We start from the raw sequence: 20,023 nt of genomic DNA on the forward strand, positions 1-20,023 counted from the left end.
TGTCATTTTTGTCATTTTTGTCATTTTTGTCATTTTTGTCATTTTTGTCATTTTTGTCATTTTTGTCATTTTTGTCATTTTTGTCATTTTTGTCATTTTTGTCATTTTTGTCATTTTTGTCATTTTTGTCATTTTTGTCATTTTTGTCATTTTTGTCATTTTTGTCATTTTTGTCATTTTTGTCATTTTTGTCATTTTTGTCATTTTTGTCATTTTTGTCATTTTTGTCATTTTTGTCATTTTTGTCATTTTTGTCATTTTTGTCATTTTTGTCATTTTTGTCATTTTTGTCATTTTTGTCATTTTTGTCATTTTTGTCATTTTTGTCATTTTTGTCATTTTTGTCATTTTTGTCATTTTTGTCATTTTTGTCATTTTTGTCATTTTTGTCATTTTTGTCATTTTTGTCATTTTTGTCATTTTTGTCATTTTTGTCATTTTTGTCATTTTTGTCATTTTTGTCATTTTTGTCATTTTTGTCATTTTTGTCATTTTTGTCATTTTTGTCATTTTTGTCATTTTTGTCATTTTTGTCATTTTTGTCATTTTTGTCATTTTTGTCATTTTTGTCATTTTTGTCATTTTTGTCATTTTTGTCATTTTTGTCATTTTTGTCATTTTTGTCATTTTTGTCATTTTTGTCATTTTTGTCATTTTTGTCATTTTTGTCATTTTTGTCATTTTTGTCATTTTTGTCATTTTTGTCATTTTTGTCATTTTTGTCATTTTTGTCATTTTTGTCATTTTTGTCATTTTTGTCATTTTTGTCATTTTTGTCATTTTTGTCATTTTTGTCATTTTTGTCATTTTTGTCATTTTTGTCATTTTTGTCATTTTTGTCATTTTTGTCATTTTTGTCATTTTTGTCATTTTTGTCATTTTTGTCATTTTTGTCATTTTTGTCATTTTTGTCATTTTTGTCATTTTTGTCATTTTTGTCATTTTTGTCATTTTTGTCATTTTTGTCATTTTTGTCATTTTTGTCATTTTTGTCATTTTTGTCATTTTTGTCATTTTTGTCATTTTTGTCATTTTTGTCATTTTTGTCATTTTTGTCATTTTTGTCATTTTTGTCATTTTTGTCATTTTTGTCATTTTTGTCATTTTTGTCATTTTTGTCATTTTTGTCATTTTTGTCATTTTTGTCATTTTTGTCATTTTTGTCATTTTTGTCATTTTTGTCATTTTTGTCATTTTTGTCATTTTTGTCATTTTTGTCATTTTTGTCATTTTTGTCATTTTTGTCATTTTTGTCATTTTTGTCATTTTTGTCATTTTTGTCATTTTTGTCATTTTTGTCATTTTTGTCATTTTTGTCATTTTTGTCATTTTTGTCATTTTTGTCATTTTTGTCATTTTTGTCATTTTTGTCATTTTTGTCATTTTTGTCATTTTTGTCATTTTTGTCATTTTTGTCATTTTTGTCATTTTTGTCATTTTTGTCATTTTTGTCATTTTTGTCATTTTTGTCATTTTTGTCATTTTTGTCATTTTTGTCATTTTTGTCATTTTTGTCATTTTTGTCATTTTTGTCATTTTTGTCATTTTTGTCATTTTTGTCATTTTTGTCATTTTTGTCATTTTTGTCATTTTTGTCATTTTTGTCATTTTTTGTCATTTTTTTGTCATTTTTGTCATTTTTGTCATTTTTGTCATTTTTGTCATTTTTGTCATTTTTGTCATTTTTGTCATTTTTGTCATTTTTGTCATTTTTGTCATTTTTTGTCATTTTTGTCATTTTTGTCATTTTTGTCATTTTTGTCATTTTTGTCATTTTTGTCATTTTTGTCATTTTTGTCATTTTTGTCATTTTTGTCATTTTTGTCATTTTTGTCATTTTTGTCATTTTTGTCATTTTTGTCATTTTTGTCATTTTTGTCATTTTTGTCATTTTTGTCATTTTTGTCATTTTTGTCATTTTTGTCATTTTTGTCATTTTTGTCATTTTTGTCATTTTTGTCATTTTTGTCATTTTTGTCATTTTTGTCATTTTTGTCATTTTTGTCATTTTTGTCATTTTTGTCATTTTTGTCATTTTTGTCATTTTTGTCATTTTTGTCATTTTTGTCATTTTTGTCATTTTTGTCATTTTTGTCATTTTTGTCATTTTTGTCATTTTTGTCATTTTTGTCATTTTTGTCATTTTTGTCATTTTTGTCATTTTTGTCATTTTTGTCATTTTTGTCATTTTTGTCATTTTTGTCATTTTTGTCATTTTTGTCATTTTTGTCATTTTTGTCATTTTTGTCATTTTTGTCATTTTTGTCATTTTTGTCATTTTTGTCATTTTTGTCATTTTTGTCATTTTTGTCATTTTTGTCATTTTTGTCATTTTTGTCATTTTTGTCATTTTTGTCATTTTTGTCATTTTTGTCATTTTTGTCATTTTTGTCATTTTTGTCATTTTTGTCATTTTTGTCATTTTTGTCATTTTTGTCATTTTTGTCATTTTTTGTCATTTTTGTCATTTTTGTCATTTTTGTCATTTTTGTCATTTTTGTCATTTTTGTCATTTTTGTCATTTTTGTCATTTTTTGTCATTTTTGTCATTTTTGTCATTTTTGTCATTTTTGTCATTTTTGTCATTTTTGTCATTTTTGTCATTTTTGTCATTTTTGTCATTTTTGTCATTTTTGTCATTTTTGTCATTTTTGTCATTTTTGTCATTTTTGTCATTTTTGTCATTTTTGTCATTTTTGTCATTTTTGTCATTTTTGTCATTTTTGTCATTTTTGTCATTTTTGTCATTTTTGTCATTTTTGTCATTTTTGTCATTTTTGTCATTTTTGTCATTTTTGTCATTTTTGTCATTTTTGTCATTTTTGTCATTTTTGTCATTTTTGTCATTTTTGTCATTTTTGTCATTTTTGTCATTTTTGTCATTTTTGTCATTTTTGTCATTTTTGTCATTTTTGTCATTTTTGTCATTTTTGTCATTTTTGTCATTTTTGTCATTTTTGTCATTTTTGTCATTTTTGTCATTTTTGTCATTTTTGTCATTTTTGTCATTTTTGTCATTTTTGTCATTTTTGTCATTTTTGTCATTTTTGTCATTTTTGTCATTTTTGTCATTTTTGTCATTTTTGTCATTTTTGTCATTTTTGTCATTTTTGTCATTTTTGTCATTTTTGTCATTTTTGTCATTTTTGTCATTTTTGTCATTTTTGTCATTTTTGTCATTTTTGTCATTTTTGTCATTTTTGTCATTTTTGTCATTTTTGTCATTTTTGTCATTTTTGTCATTTTTGTCATTTTTGTCATTTTTGTCATTTTTGTCATTTTTGTCATTTTTGTCATTTTTGTCATTTTTGTCATTTTTGTCATTTTTGTCATTTTTGTCATTTTTGTCATTTTTGTCATTTTTGTCATTTTTGTCATTTTTGTCATTTTTGTCATTTTTGTCATTTTTGTCATTTTTGTCATTTTTGTCATTTTTGTCATTTTTGTCATTTTTGTCATTTTTGTCATTTTTGTCATTTTTGTCATTTTTGTCATTTTTGTCATTTTTGTCATTTTTGTCATTTTTGTCATTTTTGTCATTTTTGTCATTTTTGTCATTTTTGTCATTTTTGTCATTTTTGTCATTTTTGTCATTTTTGTCATTTTTGTCATTTTTGTCATTTTTGTCATTTTTGTCATTTTTGTCATTTTTGTCATTTTTGTCATTTTTGTCATTTTTGTCATTTTTGTCATTTTTGTCATTTTTGTCATTTTTGTCATTTTTGTCATTTTTGTCATTTTTGTCATTTTTGTCATTTTTGTCATTTTTGTCATTTTTGTCATTTTTGTCATTTTTGTCATTTTTGTCATTTTTGTCATTTTTGTCATTTTTGTCATTTTTGTCATTTTTGTCATTTTTGTCATTTTTGTCATTTTTGTCATTTTTGTCATTTTTGTCATTTTTGTCATTTTTGTCATTTTTGTCATTTTTGTCATTTTTGTCATTTTTGTCATTTTTGTCATTTTTGTCATTTTTGTCATTTTTTGTCATTTTTGTCATTTTTGTCATTTTTGTCATTTTTGTCATTTTTGTCATTTTTGTCATTTTTGTCATTTTTGTCATTTTTGTCATTTTTGTCATTTTTGTCATTTTTGTCATTTTTGTCATTTTTGTCATTTTTGTCATTTTTGTCATTTTTGTCATTTTTGTCATTTTTGTCATTTTTGTCATTTTTGTCATTTTTGTCATTTTTGTCATTTTTGTCATTTTTGTCATTTTTGTCATTTTTGTCATTTTTGTCATTTTTGTCATTTTTGTCATTTTTGTCATTTTTGTCATTTTTGTCATTTTTGTCATTTTTGTCATTTTTGTCATTTTTGTCATTTTTGTCATTTTTGTCATTTTTGTCATTTTTGTCATTTTTGTCATTTTTGTCATTTTTGTCATTTTTGTCATTTTTGTCATTTTTGTCATTTTTGTCATTTTTGTCATTTTTGTCATTTTTGTCATTTTTGTCATTTTTGTCATTTTTGTCATTTTTGTCATTTTTGTCATTTTTGTCATTTTTGTCATTTTTGTCATTTTTGTCATTTTTGTCATTTTTGTCATTTTTGTCATTTTTGTCATTTTTGTCATTTTTGTCATTTTTGTCATTTTTGTCATTTTTGTCATTTTTGTCATTTTTGTCATTTTTGTCATTTTTGTCATTTTTGTCATTTTTGTCATTTTTGTCATTTTTGTCATTTTTGTCATTTTTGTCATTTTTGTCATTTTTGTCATTTTTGTCATTTTTTGTCATTTTTTTGTCATTTTTGTCATTTTTGTCATTTTTGTCATTTTTGTCATTTTTGTCATTTTTGTCATTTTTGTCATTTTTGTCATTTTTTGTCATTTTTGTCATTTTTGTCATTTTTGTCATTTTTGTCATTTTTGTCATTTTTGTCATTTTTGTCATTTTTGTCATTTTTGTCATTTTTGTCATTTTTGTCATTTTTGTCATTTTTGTCATTTTTGTCATTTTTGTCATTTTTGTCATTTTTGTCATTTTTGTCATTTTTGTCATTTTTGTCATTTTTGTCATTTTTGTCATTTTTGTCATTTTTGTCATTTTTGTCATTTTTGTCATTTTTGTCATTTTTGTCATTTTTGTCATTTTTGTCATTTTTGTCATTTTTGTCATTTTTGTCATTTTTGTCATTTTTGTCATTTTTGTCATTTTTGTCATTTTTGTCATTTTTTGTCATTTTTGTCATTTTTGTCATTTTTGTCATTTTTGTCATTTTTGTCATTTTTGTCATTTTTGTCATTTTTGTCATTTTTGTCATTTTTGTCATTTTTGTCATTTTTGTCATTTTTGTCATTTTTGTCATTTTTGTCATTTTTGTCATTTTTGTCATTTTTGTCATTTTTGTCATTTTTGTCATTTTTGTCATTTTTGTCATTTTTGTCATTTTTGTCATTTTTGTCATTTTTGTCATTTTTGTCATTTTTGTCATTTTTGTCATTTTTGTCATTTTTGTCATTTTTGTCATTTTTGTCATTTTTGTCATTTTTGTCATTTTTGTCATTTTTGTCATTTTTGTCATTTTTGTCATTTTTGTCATTTTTGTCATTTTTGTCATTTTTGTCATTTTTGTCATTTTTGTCATTTTTGTCATTTTTGTCATTTTTGTCATTTTTGTCATTTTTGTCATTTTTGTCATTTTTGTCATTTTTGTCATTTTTGTCATTTTTGTCATTTTTGTCATTTTTGTCATTTTTGTCATTTTTGTCATTTTTGTCATTTTTGTCATTTTTGTCATTTTTGTCATTTTTGTCATTTTTGTCATTTTTGTCATTTTTGTCATTTTTGTCATTTTTGTCATTTTTGTCATTTTTGTCATTTTTGTCATTTTTGTCATTTTTGTCATTTTTGTCATTTTTGTCATTTTTGTCATTTTTGTCATTTTTGTCATTTTTGTCATTTTTGTCATTTTTGTCATTTTTGTCATTTTTGTCATTTTTGTCATTTTTGTCATTTTTTGTCATTTTTTTGTCATTTTTTTGTCATTTTTGTCATTTTTGTCATTTTTGTCATTTTTGTCATTTTTGTCATTTTTGTCATTTTTTTGTCATTTTTGTCATTTTTGTCATTTTTGTCATTTTTGTCATTTTTGTCATTTTTGTCATTTTTGTCATTTTTGTCATTTTTGTCATTTTTTTTGTCATTTTTGTCATTTTTGTCATTTTTGTCATTTTTGTCATTTTTGTCATTTTTGTCATTTTTGTCATTTTTGTCATTTTTGTCATTTTTGTCATTTTTGTGATTTTTGTCATTTTTGTCATTTTTGTGATTTTTGTCATTTTTGTCATTTTTGTCATTTTTGTCATTTTTGTCATTTTTGTCATTTTTGTCATTTTTGTCATTTTTGTCATTTTTGTCATTTTTGTCATTTTTGTCATTTTTGTCATTTTTGTCATTTTTGTCATTTTTGTCATTTTTGTCATTTTTGTCATTTTTGTCATTTTTGTCATTTTTGTCATTTTTGTCATTTTTGTCATTTTTGTCATTTTTGTCATTTTTGTCATTTTTGTCATTTTTGTCATTTTTGTCATTTTTGTCATTTTTGTCATTTTTGTCATTTTTGTCATTTTTGTCATTTTTGTCATTTTTGTCATTTTTGTCATTTTTGTCATTTTGTCATTTTTGTCATTTTTGTCATTTTTTGTCATTTTTTTGTCATTTTTGTCATTTTTGTCATTTTTGTCATTTTTGTCATTTTTGTCATTTTTGTCATTTTTGTCATTTTTGTCATTTTTGTCATTTTTGTCATTTTTGTCATTTTTTTGTCATTTTTGTCATTTTTGTCATTTTTGTCATTTTTGTCATTTTTGTCATTTTTGTCATTTTTGTCATTTTTGTCATTTTTGTCATTTTTGTCATTTTTGTCATTTTTGTCATTTTTGTCATTTTTGTCATTTTTGTCATTTTTGTCATTTTTGTCATTTTTGTCATTTTTGTCATTTTTGTCATTTTTGTCATTTTTGTCATTTTTGTCATTTTTGTCATTTTTGTCATTTTTGTCATTTGTCATTTTGTCATTTTTGTGATTTTTGTCATTTTTGTCATTTTTGTCATTTTTGTCATTTTTGTCATTTTTGTCATTTTTGTCATTTTTGTCATTTTTGTCATTTTTGTCATTTTTGTCATTTTTGTCATTTTTGTCATTTTTGTCATTTTTGTCATTTTTGTCATTTTTGTCATTTTTGTCATTTTTGTCATTTTTGTCATTTTTGTCATTTTTGTCATTTTTGTCATTTTTGTCATTTTTGTCATTTTTGTCATTTTTGTCATTTTTGTCATTTTTGTCATTTTTGTCATTTTTGTCATTTTTGTCATTTTTGTCATTTTTGTCATTTTTGTCATTTTTGTCATTTTTGTCATTTTTGTCATTTTTGTCATTTTTGTCATTTTTGTCATTTTTGTCATTTTTGTCATTTTTGTCATTTTTGTCATTTTTTGTCATTTTTTTGTCATTTTTTGTCATTTTTGTCATTTTTGTCATTTTTGTCATTTTTGTCATTTTTGTCATTTTTGTCATTTTTGTCATTTTTGTCATTTTTTGTCATTTTTTTGTCATTTTTGTCATTTTTGTCATTTTTGTCATTTTTGTCATTTTTGTCATTTTTGTCATTTTTGTCATTTTTGTCATTTTTGTCATTTTTGTCATTTTTGTCATTTTTGTCATTTTTGTCATTTTTGTCATTTTTGTCATTTTTGTCATTTTTGTCATTTTTGTCATTTTTGTCATTTTTGTCATTTTTGTCATTTTTGTCATTTTTGTCATTTTTGTCATTTTTGTCATTTTTGTCATTTTTGTCATTTTTGTCATTTTTGTCATTTTTGTCATTTTTGTCATTTTTGTCATTTTTGTCATTTTTGTCATTTTTGTCATTTTTGTCATTTTTGTCATTTTTGTCATTTTTGTCATTTTTGTCATTTTTGTCATTTTTGTCATTTTTGTCATTTTTGTCATTTTTGTCATTTTTGTCATTTTTGTCATTTTTGTCATTTTTGTCATTTTTGTCATTTTTGTCATTTTTGTCATTTTTGTCATTTTTTGTCATTTTTGTCATTTTTGTCATTTTTGTCATTTTTGTCATTTTTGTCATTTTTGTCATTTTTGTCATTTTTGTCTTTTTTGTCATTTTTGTCATTTTTGTCATTTTTGTCATTTTTGTCATTTTTGTCATTTTTGTCATTTTTGTCATTTTTGTCATTTTTGTCATTTTTGTCATTTTTGTCATTTTTGTCATTTTTGTCATTTTTGTCATTTTTGTCATTTTTGTCATTTTTGTCATTTTTGTCATTTTTGTCATTTTTGTCATTTTTGTCATTTTTGTCATTTTTGTCATTTTTGTCATTTTTGTCATTTTTGTCATTTTTGTCATTTTTGTCATTTTTTGTCATTTTTTTGTCATTTTTGTCATTTTTGTCATTTTTGTCATTTTTGTCATTTTTGTCATTTTTGTCATTTTTGTCATTTTTGTCATTTTTGTCATTTTTGTCATTTTTGTCATTTTTGTCATTTTTGTCATTTTTGTCATTTTTGTCATTTTTGTCATTTTTGTCATTTTTGTCATTTTTGTCATTTTTGTCATTTTTGTCATTTTTGTCATTTTTGTCATTTTTGTCATTTTTGTCATTTTTGTCATTTTTGTCATTTTTGTCATTTTTGTCATTTTTGTCATTTTTGTCATTTTTGTCTTTTTTGTTTCATGATGATTTTTTTTTATTCTCACACACTTAGATGATTTTTTCAACTCATCGGAACGCAAAATAAAAATTTTAAAAATACGTTCAAAATAAAAAAAAAATAAGGATTATTTTGTTGATTTATTTCCTAAAACTAAATTAGAATAAATAGAGTTTTAAGTCATCTGATCCTTTTTAAAAGGTTGAAATCTTCATCCTCGTTTCGGTAGTTCCGGTGGGATGTCGGGCCTTGCAGATCAAAGTCTTTCCGTTGTCACTGGCCTGTACCTTCCGTTTGAGAACCTGCTGAACGCTGATCGCTCCCGGGGGAATTTTCGTTAGGAATGGCGCCGATAGACCCTCGTAGATCAGTGTATCATCTGTGAATAGGTTTTAAAGTGATTAAATATTCCTATATTTTTTATTTCATGTCTATTGTCACCCAAAAACCACAGGAAACTGGCAGCTGGACGTCCGTATTCAGACACACATTCTACCACCATATCCGATCCAACTTTGAATGCGCCATTTTGCGTTTTAATATCACTGGAAACAAGCAGTTGTGGGTTCAAGGGCTGAATAGGACTATCCTTAGAGTCATCACTCTTAGACAGGACATTGTTGTTATCTGAAATGTATAAAATTTAGTCCTTACACCTAATAGAGAACACAAATCCGAAGAGAGCTTACTTTTCCTGAGTTTGATCGGCAGCGCGGTTTCCATGTAACCACCTGGATAGGCCACGTGTTCAGCTCGGCAGATCAATCGCTTTCGATTATCCTCCACTGTAACAGGTTTCCGGAAAAATTGCTGAACCGTTGTCCTTCGATTGGCAGTTTCGTAGAATGGAGCACCGATTTCGTTTGTGATTGGGCTGCTCTCCAGATACCAGGACAATTTTGCTGCTGGCCAACCATTGCGTGAAATACACCTAGCAGTCAGCGGCTTTCCGAAATCGAATTCGCCATTACTGTCATCCACGTTGCTAGACACTTCGATGACTGGGGGCTCCGGAGGAACTGCTTCAAATCGGAATAAACACTTTAATGACTGTTTGGTTTTTCAAGTAGAAAAAAAAACAACTTACGCTGGAAACTGATATCAATTTTGCCCTTAACCAGCTCCCCTTTAATCGACACCGAACACTCGAAGGATCCTTCATTTTCTTTCTTAACCGTGGCCAAAGTAACTCCACAGGATCCCTTTTCCCAACCGTCACCAAAGAACGTGATTCCATCGACTGGACTTGGCAGTCGATCACTTGCCGCAAATGGCGCCTTAACTCCGGGGATGCTCACCCTAAAAATAACCCAAAATCCGCGTTCATAAATTAAGAGCAGCAGTTGAACCCTCGAACAAAAAAAAAATAACAAGAACCGGCTTATCTTACACGCAAAAATCTATCGGCTGCCCTCCAGGAGTTTTGCACAGCAAATTAACATTATTATCATTTTCCACCACGAAAGCTGTTTTCGGTTCCGTTAGCAGTTCTAAGGCACGCGTATTCGCCATTAGGGCCATCAGGGCCACAAAGCTTAACGTTGAGCTCCACATTCTGTTGGCAAATTAATTCACTGATCTTATTTTGTGTTAATTTTGGAGACTTTCACAACGAAAATTCACGACCCGATGGCTGGGGTTTGGGACTTCTGCTCGACTCGACGATCGTCGCTCGACTGGATGGTGTTTCGATCAATTGATGGGGTTTATAAATTAGGATTTTGGGAGTCAATTGTTTGGATTCTTTGGACGATGCTAATCGCTGTTTCGATCGCTGATTCGGATGATTCTAGAACTTTTTCAATTCATGCGACTTATTTTACATGATGGTCAGTTAGAATTTTTTCAAATCGAGCATTCCAAACAGATGATGACATATAAACTGTATTAAATCATTGACCGGTTTCGTTTCTACGTTTAAGGACGCCTTTTAAACCTTAACCCCCATAATGTCCCTGGAGTGCCAATTTGACACTCCTGACTAAAACCAATATAACTCTCTAGTTTTTCAACCGATTTTACTAAATTTACAGTTTTGAAAGCCTCGTATTGTAACTCAAATATGCTTTCAGACACTATTCAGCTACAACACTTTAGTTTTCCGTCAATTAAAGTCTTTGAAAAAATAACCGAAAAAACATGCTTTGAAAAAAGATAGTAAATCAGCTACGAAATGCTCAAAAAATCCGCTTAGTGTCCAACAAAGCTGAAGTTAGAAGCTAAGCGTTGCACATAAGGATATATTTTGCACACTTGGCACTCAAAATCCAGTGCAAAGAAGAATATAAGTGCAAGAAAATCTGAGAAATTGCAAATTACAAAAAGTAGAAAAACAGCTTCCTTTGAAAATTCTTTAAAAATTATGTGTTTCCTATTTTAAAAATCTACAGATGCGAAATTGTGCCAAATTAAGTTAACTTTTCAATCCTCTTTTCAAAATTTATTTGGTATAAATTAAGCAATTTTGACGGTTCATTGATTTAAAAGTACGGGTTGCACCACTTTTTTTCATTTTTTGTGCTTATAATCCTCAAATTTTAAAAAAAATATATATCCTTCTATTAAGGCTGCTTGATTGTTCGGTTTTATCCGGGTTTGCTCAGATACAAAATGTTAAAATTTGGGAACAGTCAGAAATTATTCACTTTACTTGGCAAACCAAATAAAAAAAAAACAAATTGTGTTGTAACGATTTTTTATTTATTCCTCGAAAAACGTAATTTCTGAGCAAGTTTTATAAAAATAATAAAGAAAGGTTTTTTTGGAAACCAAAAATACGATTTAAAATCTGTCGATAAATTTTGGTGTTTAAATTTATTTTGCGTTTTTTTTCTATTGTTGAGTTATTTCTGTCTTTTGACCAAATTTTCGCCTATATTGCTCGGATTTTTGCTCGTTAATTTTCAGATCAATACCCGGATTATGCAAGTTTTGTGTAGGGGAGAGTGGGGTATCGTGGGCCATGGGGAAAAGTGGGCCACTTTTAATATCTCCGATGAGTGTTGAGATAAAAATCTCAAATCAACTGTCATCGCCGTCGCTTTGCGTGAGCATATATTTCTATATGTTGTTGACTGAAATACGCATCATCTGATTCTTTTATTTATCAAGCTAAAAAAAGTTAGAAAAATCTACTTACATAATTAAAAAAACACCCGCTAATTTCATCGATGGGGAACCTAAAGTACATAACAAAAATATGCTCATACGCTTATGATCTTACTTTTGTCATGATCTTTCACGTGGAAAAGGAATTTTTGATGAAGCATCAATAAGTCACGCAAACGCAACCAATTTGCAAATCATAGCTTGTGGGGAATCGTGGGCCACACATCTTGAATCACCTATATTTTTATGTTTTTATACACATTCAGAACTTAAAATACGTTTTTCCTATCTGTAAAGTTTTCTTATGCAAAATGAAGAGTAATGAAAAATATTTTGTCCATCCTATATAAGAAATTTTGCCAAAACGTTCGCGAGCCAGGTTTTGGAATCTATGCGATCATACGCAGCGCTCTTTTTTATTTCATCATCTGAAATTGCTTTAAAATAACGGAATGAATTAGGAAATCACAGTTTTGGATCAACTCATAAGCTTTGCATGTTATTTGGTCAATTTGGATTTGATGGCCCACGATTTCCCACCATTTTTCAAAATCCAAAAAAAAATGCTTTTTTTCAAACAGTCAGAATTCGGGGAAAATAACTTATTAAAAAACTTAGAAAAATACCTTATGATACCTAGAAAATGTAGAAAACCATACCATTTTTTATTTTCTTTTTATCTTTTATAATAAAGAAGTTATGGAACAATGAAAAAAAGTGACCCATGATTCCCCACTCTCCCATATAAAATTTGTCCAGCCCGGATACGTGTTGAAAAAATTCTAAAAACCTTACCTTCTAGCGCCTAACTTCAGCATTCTTGGACACTAAGTGAATTTCTTTTAGCAATTTGAAGCTGATCAACAATCCTTTCCCAAACATTTTTTTAGGATTGTTTTTATTTGACTTTAAATAACGGAAAACTCAAGAGTTGTAGGTGAATAATGTCTGAGAAACATATTTGAGTTACAAAAGAAGGTTTTCGTAACTATAAATCGAGAAATCTACGCCGACGCTTGTGTTTTTGTCTGTCAAAACTAGAAATCGGTTGGGAAACAAGAGAAATAAAGGGTGTCCACTAGACTGCCCCAAATGACCCGACTTTTGAAAAAGTTATACGCTGCAGGCTAAAATTGGTCCTGGGCCTAGTACAAGATCTCATGCCAAATTTGGGCCAGATCGGACCACGGGAAGGGGTCGCTCAACGAGCCTGAAGTTTGTATGGGATTTTGAGACATTTTGTTCGAGAGAAACATGAAAAACCAGTTTTTCGTCAATAACTTTTGTCTCCCTCGACCGATTTGTTTCAAAAACGGGTTTTCTTAAAGCCTAAATTATGACTAATATTTCATCTGAAGGTTGCATTTCAATTAAAGTTAAGATAAAAAAGTTATTAAGCTTCAAAAATTGGTTAACTTTTTTAAGGGCGATATTCATCACTTTTTAATGAGGCGAATAAAGTCCGACCAGAACACTCAATGTGAAATGCATGCCGTTTCGTCAAATAATGACCGATTTTAACCATTGTTGTTGCGCTCGATTGTACTTTTTAATGTTTTTCTAATATTTGAGTTCGGATGATATTCACTTGATAGTTCGGAAAGAAGTAAGGGCGAAAAAATGCTTGACTATTTAAATAAATTGCATAACCACAGGGGCTTAGGAACATGACTGGACGGTTTGTGATGCCAATTAAAAGATAAATTTAAATTAAAAGATGTTAAGAGTGTTTTTAATTACAAAAAATAATGAGATTGACACGTGAAGTTATTCAAAATCTTTTTTTTATTCATAGAATAATTAACAAAGTTCAAATTATACACAACATCGTAGCAATTGCTTCTTTTCGAAGCATGTACGGTAACAGAGTTTTCAAATAAATTTCTTTGAAACGTAATGCGTACATTAAAAAAAAAGAAATTTCAAACTTAAACACAATTCACTCTAAACCGAATAAAACACTTTGTTGAAATCAATTAACAATATTAACCTTCATTCTGTATCAAAAGAAAGCTACAGCTAATATAATATAAACGTGAGAAAAATAAAAAAAGGACCTTTTTTCGAAAAATTATCATTTCATTGGCATCATAAAACGTTGGTCCATGTCTTTTTCGATCTAAAAAAATGTTGGCGGTTGGTTCTGAGAATAACAACAATTCTGAAAAGATTTTCTGAGAAAAAAAAGATTCTGAGTTAGGTAGAAAAGATGAAACATAAACCCCGCCCAAAGGCGGATATATGTACAATAGACTGCCCCAAATTTGTGTGGAAAATTTAAAACCTGTGCAATATTATGCGCTTTAGGTTAAAATTGATTCTAGTCCTAGTACAAGATCTCATGCCAAATTTGGGACAGATCGAATTACGGCAAGGGGTCGCTCAACGAGACTGAAGTTTGTATGGCATTTTGAGACATTTTGCTCGGAAGAAACATGAAAAACCTGTTTTTCATCAATAACTATGGTTTCCATTGGCCGATTTCTTCAAAAACGGTTTTTCTTAAAGGATGGTATTCATAACTGTTGATGAGTTGGGCCGGTCGAACATATTGACGCCTCATTAACAGTAATGAATACCACCGTAGAAAGTTAGCCTATTTTTGAAGCCTCATAACTTTTTTTTCTAAACTCTTATCGAAATGCAGTCTTGAGATGAAATATTTTTCATAATCTAGGCTTTAAGAAAAATCGTTTTTGGAAGAAATCGACTGACGGGAACCAAAGTTATTGATGAAAACTGTTTTTTTTTATTGACATCACAAATCGTCCAGTCAGGTTCCTAAGCCCCTGTGGTTATGCAATTTATTTAAATTGTCAAGCATTTTTCCGCCCTTACTTCTTTCCGAACTATCAAGTGAATATCATCCGAACTCAAATATTAGAAAAACATTAAAAAGTGCAATCGAGCGCAACAACAATGGTTAAAATCGGTCATTATTTGACGAAACGGCATGCATTTCACATTGAGTGTTCTGGTCGGACTTTATTCGCCTCATTAAAAAAGTGATGAATATCACCCTTAAAAAAGTTAACCAATTTTTGAAGCTTAATAACTTTTTTATCTTAACTTTAATTGAAATTCAACCTTCAGATGAAATATTAGTCATAGTTTAGACTTAAAGAAAACCCGTTTTTGAAAGAAATCGGCCGAGGGAGACAAAAGTTATTGACGAAAAACTGGTTTTTCATGTTCCTCTCGAACAAAATGTCTCAAAATCCCATACAAACTTCAGGCTCGTTGAGCGACCCCTTCCCGTGGTCCGATCTGGCCCAAATTTGGCATGAGATCTTGTACTAGGCCCAGGACCAATTTTAGCCTGCAGCGTATAACATTTTACAGGTTTTAAATTTCCCATACAAATGCCACCAAATTTTCAAGGGTTGAAAAATAACTATTAAACTTCATTTTAAAATTTTACTCTTATTTTATTTACAGTCCATACGCAAATGCCCACATCTTGGCCTTAATCCCGGCCATAAAATTCTGCACAACCTGTGAATCAACCGTTTTTTGCATGTAAACTAGAGTGCCCCAAATGACCCGACTTTTGAAAAAGTTATGCGCTGCAAGCTAAAATTGATCCTAGACCTAGGACAAGATCTCATGCCAAATTTGGGCCAGATCGGATCACGGGAAGGGGTCGCTCAACGAGCCTGAAGTTGAAGTTTAATAGTTATTTTTCAATCCCTGAATATTTGGTGGCAATCGGATGAAAACTCGAATTTTGCGAATCAACTTTGTTTGTTGCAATTTCATCGTAGACACCTTTTACCATGAAACTTCCACGCGTATTGTGTCGTTTATAAAATATTAATAACTAGCAGATTTTACCCGGCCTAGCTCGGGTTCACATAAAATATAAATCAAAATGAGTCGTTTGAATTTTCAAAACTTTGGAAGATATTCATCATTATAAGAAATTTGTTAGTCTTTCTAAAGTTTTTATTGCGGTAAGTCACTGTGTTTATCGTTTTCACTGCGCTTATTTGTTTCATTTCGTCTATTTTTTTTTATCTGCAAATGGTAAAACTGTTATTTATTTTTCCCATCCCCCCTCAAAAAAAGTCTCTTACTTTTCATGATGGTTCTCTGTACAATGGTATATTAAAGTTTTATTAACTGAAAAATTTCTTAATAGACTTCCGAATCTTGTGGAATCATGTTAAAAACCCATTTTTCAAGTTTTCAGTTGTATATTTGCCTTTACCGCTTTTTAATTTCACACTGTTTTATGAGTATTTGTTCTTAAATGTTAAAAGTTCCACTAATAGTTTTTGGAAGTTTTCGAAAACGAATCATCTTAACTGAAGATACTATTATAATGTTATGAAAAAGGTTTTATTTGAGTTTTATTTCAAAGTTTCTATTCTTGTTAAATTCAATGTTAAATTTTTTAGATATAATTTGTTTGAATTCGTAGTTCTACATGGTTTTACAATAAGTGTTTTCAAAATTGGAAAGTAGAATTGAACACATTGATAACCAAAAATAACTCAAAAATTATAAATTGGTCAATGAATTTGAAATGTATACCTACCACTAAAAATCTCAGATTTAATTATCTCATCGATTTTCTAATTCCCCGTTTAAATTCCCCAACGGCTATCAAAGCGTTGAAATCGAAGCCTTCAATTTTTAACTATAAATCTTATTATTTTTTCTTTATCCCTGAGGAACTCTAAAAATATAAAAATAGTTTGTTCTTAAAAGCTGTTCAATAGTTTTTCAACACTCAGTCCAAATTGTTATTCAGCTGAAGAAATCAGTTCACTGTTCACTGTTCAGTTCACTGTATATTCTTGTAGACTTTCGAAGTCCCCCAGTACTTTGAAAACCACTTCAAGTCCTAGTCAATAAGTGAGTAATTAACAGGCTAGTTGTATCAATCCAAAATGTAAGCTCATGATTGCATCCAAAAATCTCGTACCAATACCACGTGCTTTCAGCAGTAGCATGTACAAAAAACACCCGCAAAAATTGGTGATGGTGAATGGTGAAAATAACCCCACCAAAGGAAAAAAAGCGGTTGCCAAAACGGGTGCCATGACTTTTGGTTCGTGTGAATAAAACCGAAAGTTGTATGGGAGGGTCCCTTTTCTTAGGTGGGAGGGGCTCATAACTATTACTAAAACCTTACCCTGGTTCAACTACATCTCTGTACCAAATTTCAGGCTGATCGGTTCAGCGGTGTGGATTTGTATAAGGTGCATACAAACAAACAAACATATATAGTCCAACTCATCTTTATATATTAGATATTAGTTTTTAACCTAAACTCTTTTCCAAATTTTTTCAAATGTATTTACAATTTTTAGCAGTATTTCAGTAAAGAGTAAGAGATGTAGTTGTTTAGCCATTTGCCGAATAATGAATATTTCCCTTTCCAACTTTTAGGTGAAACGAATATTCGGTCAAATTTTTTGTCAAATTTTAAAAAGAGAAAAAGCGATTACTTCCATTTTCTTTCTATTTTTCCATCTAAGTTTTTTAGTCGATTTTTTTCAACTCGATCTGTATTGCCTTAAATTTACTTCAAAAATGGATATCTCGTCCATCCAAGATTTTAAAAATTCATATCAGCGCACTTACATGGAATGATCAAATAGTTTTCATAATTTCATCAACTACTGGGAGGGCATCACTTCTCTTGTCGCTTCTAGGGCGTTTATTGAAAAGAAAGAATGAACTCCAGTGAAATCTGGACAAAACATGTCTGAACGAGGCTGGGTCATTCGGCCGAAAGTCATGAGGCCGAAAGCCATTCGGCCGAAGGTCATTCAGCCGATGGACGTTAGGCCGAATGGGCTATCTGGTCGAACAGGCCACTAGGCCGAATGGGTTATTCGGCCGACGGTTATCCAGCCGAATGCTGGTAGACCGAAAGGACGCAAGGCTCAAAAGGATGTTTGGCCGAATGATCACTAGGCCGAAAGGTCATTAGGCCGAATGGTCATTAGGTCGAATGGTCATAAGGCCGAATGGTCGTAAGGCCGAAACGTCGTAAGGCCAAAACGTCGTAAGGTCGAATAATCGTAAGGCCGAATGGTCGTAAGACCGAATGGTCGCAACGCCGAATGGTCGCAACGCCGAATGGTCGCAACGCCGAATGGTCGCAACGCCGAATGGTCGTAAGACCAAATGGATGCTAGGCCGAAAGGTCGTTGGGCGGAATGGTCATAAGGCTGATTGATCGTCATGAATGGTTGCTAGGTCCAAGAGAAATCTTTTACAGCTGTCTGTATGCTAGGTAGAATGGTCGTTTGGCCAAATGGCTGTTAGGCCGAATGTTCACTAGGTCGAATGGTTACAAGGCCGAATGGTTATTAGACAGAATGGTCGTAAAGCCGAATGAACGGCAAATCCGGCTTTTCATCCATTAGGCCTGATGACCATTCGGCTTGATGACGATTCGGCCTAACGACCATTCGGCCTAACTACTGATCGGCCAAATATGCAAGAAAGAGATAATATGTCTTATAGGCCCAGCATAAATTCGGCCACAACCAACCGCCTAGTTGCTATTCGGCCTAATGACCTTATAGCATCCATTCGGCCTTACGACCATTCGGCCTAACGACCTTTTGGCCTAGCATCCATTCAGCCTAATGACCATTCAGCCTAATGACCATTCGGCTTAGTGACCTTTCGGCCTAGTGACCATTCGACCTAATGACAATTCGGCCTAATAACCATTCGGCCTATCGTCCATTCGGCCTATCGTCCATTCGGCCTATCGTCCATTCGGCCTGATGACCATTCGGCCTTATATCCATTCGGCCAAATAATATTCGTCCAAATAACCTTCGGCCTAATGTCGCATTCGGCCTTTTGTCCTATTCGGCCGAACATCCGTCGGCCTTTTAACCCATTCGCATTCGGCCTAGTGACCTTCGGCCTAACATCTTTCAGCCTATCGGCCTTCGGCCGAATGTCCGGCCCCCGTCTGAACAGGTGCTAAGCAATTTTGTGAAAAACGCAGGTTTCAGTGGTGGAACAGAGTTATCGTTTATTTGCTATCTCAGTAAGGTCCTTAAATATATGGCTACAACACTCTACACTAGCGATTGTGAATTTCACCAGAGCGATCGTCAATACGTGTATTGCAAATCGTGGGTTTAAACGCCTCTCCTCAATTCACGGATTGACAGGGTTACTCTCCAAGCCGTCACGAGCCACTTCGCAGTTAGCAAGCGTGAGCTCAAGTTCAACGACACGGAAGCATCTTAAGATCTCCTACCGGAATGGTTTAGCGCGAAGGTCGGGAAGTCCACCCCGGAACAAAAAGGTTAAACTGATAGCCGTGAGGGTTACTCTCATATGTTGGTTTGGCGCTGTGGTCAGTATACAGGAACTGATAGAGGCACAGACGACGACTACGGTATGCTCTAGGTCAGCCACAAGGTGCTCCTGAAGTTCGAGGCAGGGGAGTCGGGTTTTGAGATAGCTACTTTCGAGCCACGATGTGGTTAGCAGCGTGTGATCATTACCGACTGCCAGGAGGAGGACTCTCGGGATCTGCAATAAGGATTGGTCCGAATGCTACAGATGGAGAATCAGCCCGAGTCGGAGATTGGAAGAAGCTGTTTGCCGTGAGGGTTACTCTTGTGATGTGGAGCTACGCTGTGATCAGTACGCTTAAGTTCATCTAAGCCTACAGACCGATTTTTCTGTGATTTTGGAGTAGGTGTTTTGGGCGACGGTTAGTTGCTAGCATCTTCAGAAACGCATCAGAACCAGATCGGACTCATGCTGCTGAGCATTGTCTCCGGCTTTTTAGAGCGCTTGAAGCGTTGAAACAGCGGAACGAAAACTCTGAACCTTGAAATCGTGAGGATTATTCTCGTGCTTGGTAGCTGCGCTGCGGTAAGAATCATCGATTCCAGTTCCAGTCAGCGTATGGCGCGAGACGCGAGCAACTACGAGAATAGCGATGACGAATATGCGATGATCATCAAGATTTCGTCAATCCCGAACCGGCCTAGAAACGCGATAGCAAGCTGAAGGGCCAAGGGGACTACTTTTTCGAATGACCACCATCAACAAGAGAATGGCAGCCACGAAGGAGAACGAGACTCGGGCAGGACTAAGTGAGGTTATCACTGAGTAGCTGTTCAACGATTTGATCCATGTTTTGCAGTAATTTTGAGGCGGTTAACGCACTAAATATATACCAGACTAGACCGGCGGATATCCACTGGAGGTCTGAAGCATATTCTGTGAACCTTTCGACATATGA

The 20,023-nt window shown here is 31.2% G+C and overlaps 1 protein-coding gene across 2 annotated transcripts; it reads right to left on the minus strand.

Moving 5' to 3' along the window:
- Positions 1 to 8,869: 8,869 nt before the first annotated feature.
- On the minus strand, positions 8,870 to 10,344 carry LOC129749915 (fasciclin-3-like). 2 transcript variants are annotated; one of them, XM_055745040.1, is made up of 5 exons: positions 10,067 to 10,344; positions 9,764 to 9,975; positions 9,366 to 9,695; positions 9,118 to 9,303; positions 8,870 to 9,055 (listed from the first exon to the last, which is right to left on the minus strand). In XM_055745040.1, exons 1-5 carry the CDS (start codon positions 10,228 to 10,230, stop codon positions 8,871 to 8,873), a joined length of 1,077 nt encoding a protein of 358 aa, XP_055601015.1. In that variant the 5' UTR covers positions 10,231 to 10,344; the 3' UTR covers position 8,870. The 2 variants fall into 2 exon arrangements, with proteins under 2 accessions (XP_055601015.1, XP_055601014.1); XM_055745039.1 differs by having other exon boundaries at positions 9,366 to 9,698.
- Between the last annotated feature and the right edge of the window lie 9,679 nt (positions 10,345 to 20,023).

Source organism: Uranotaenia lowii, chromosome 2 (genome assembly GCF_029784155.1).
Source record: "Uranotaenia lowii strain MFRU-FL chromosome 2, ASM2978415v1, whole genome shotgun sequence".
NCBI lineage: Eukaryota > Metazoa > Arthropoda > Insecta > Diptera > Culicidae > Uranotaenia > Uranotaenia lowii.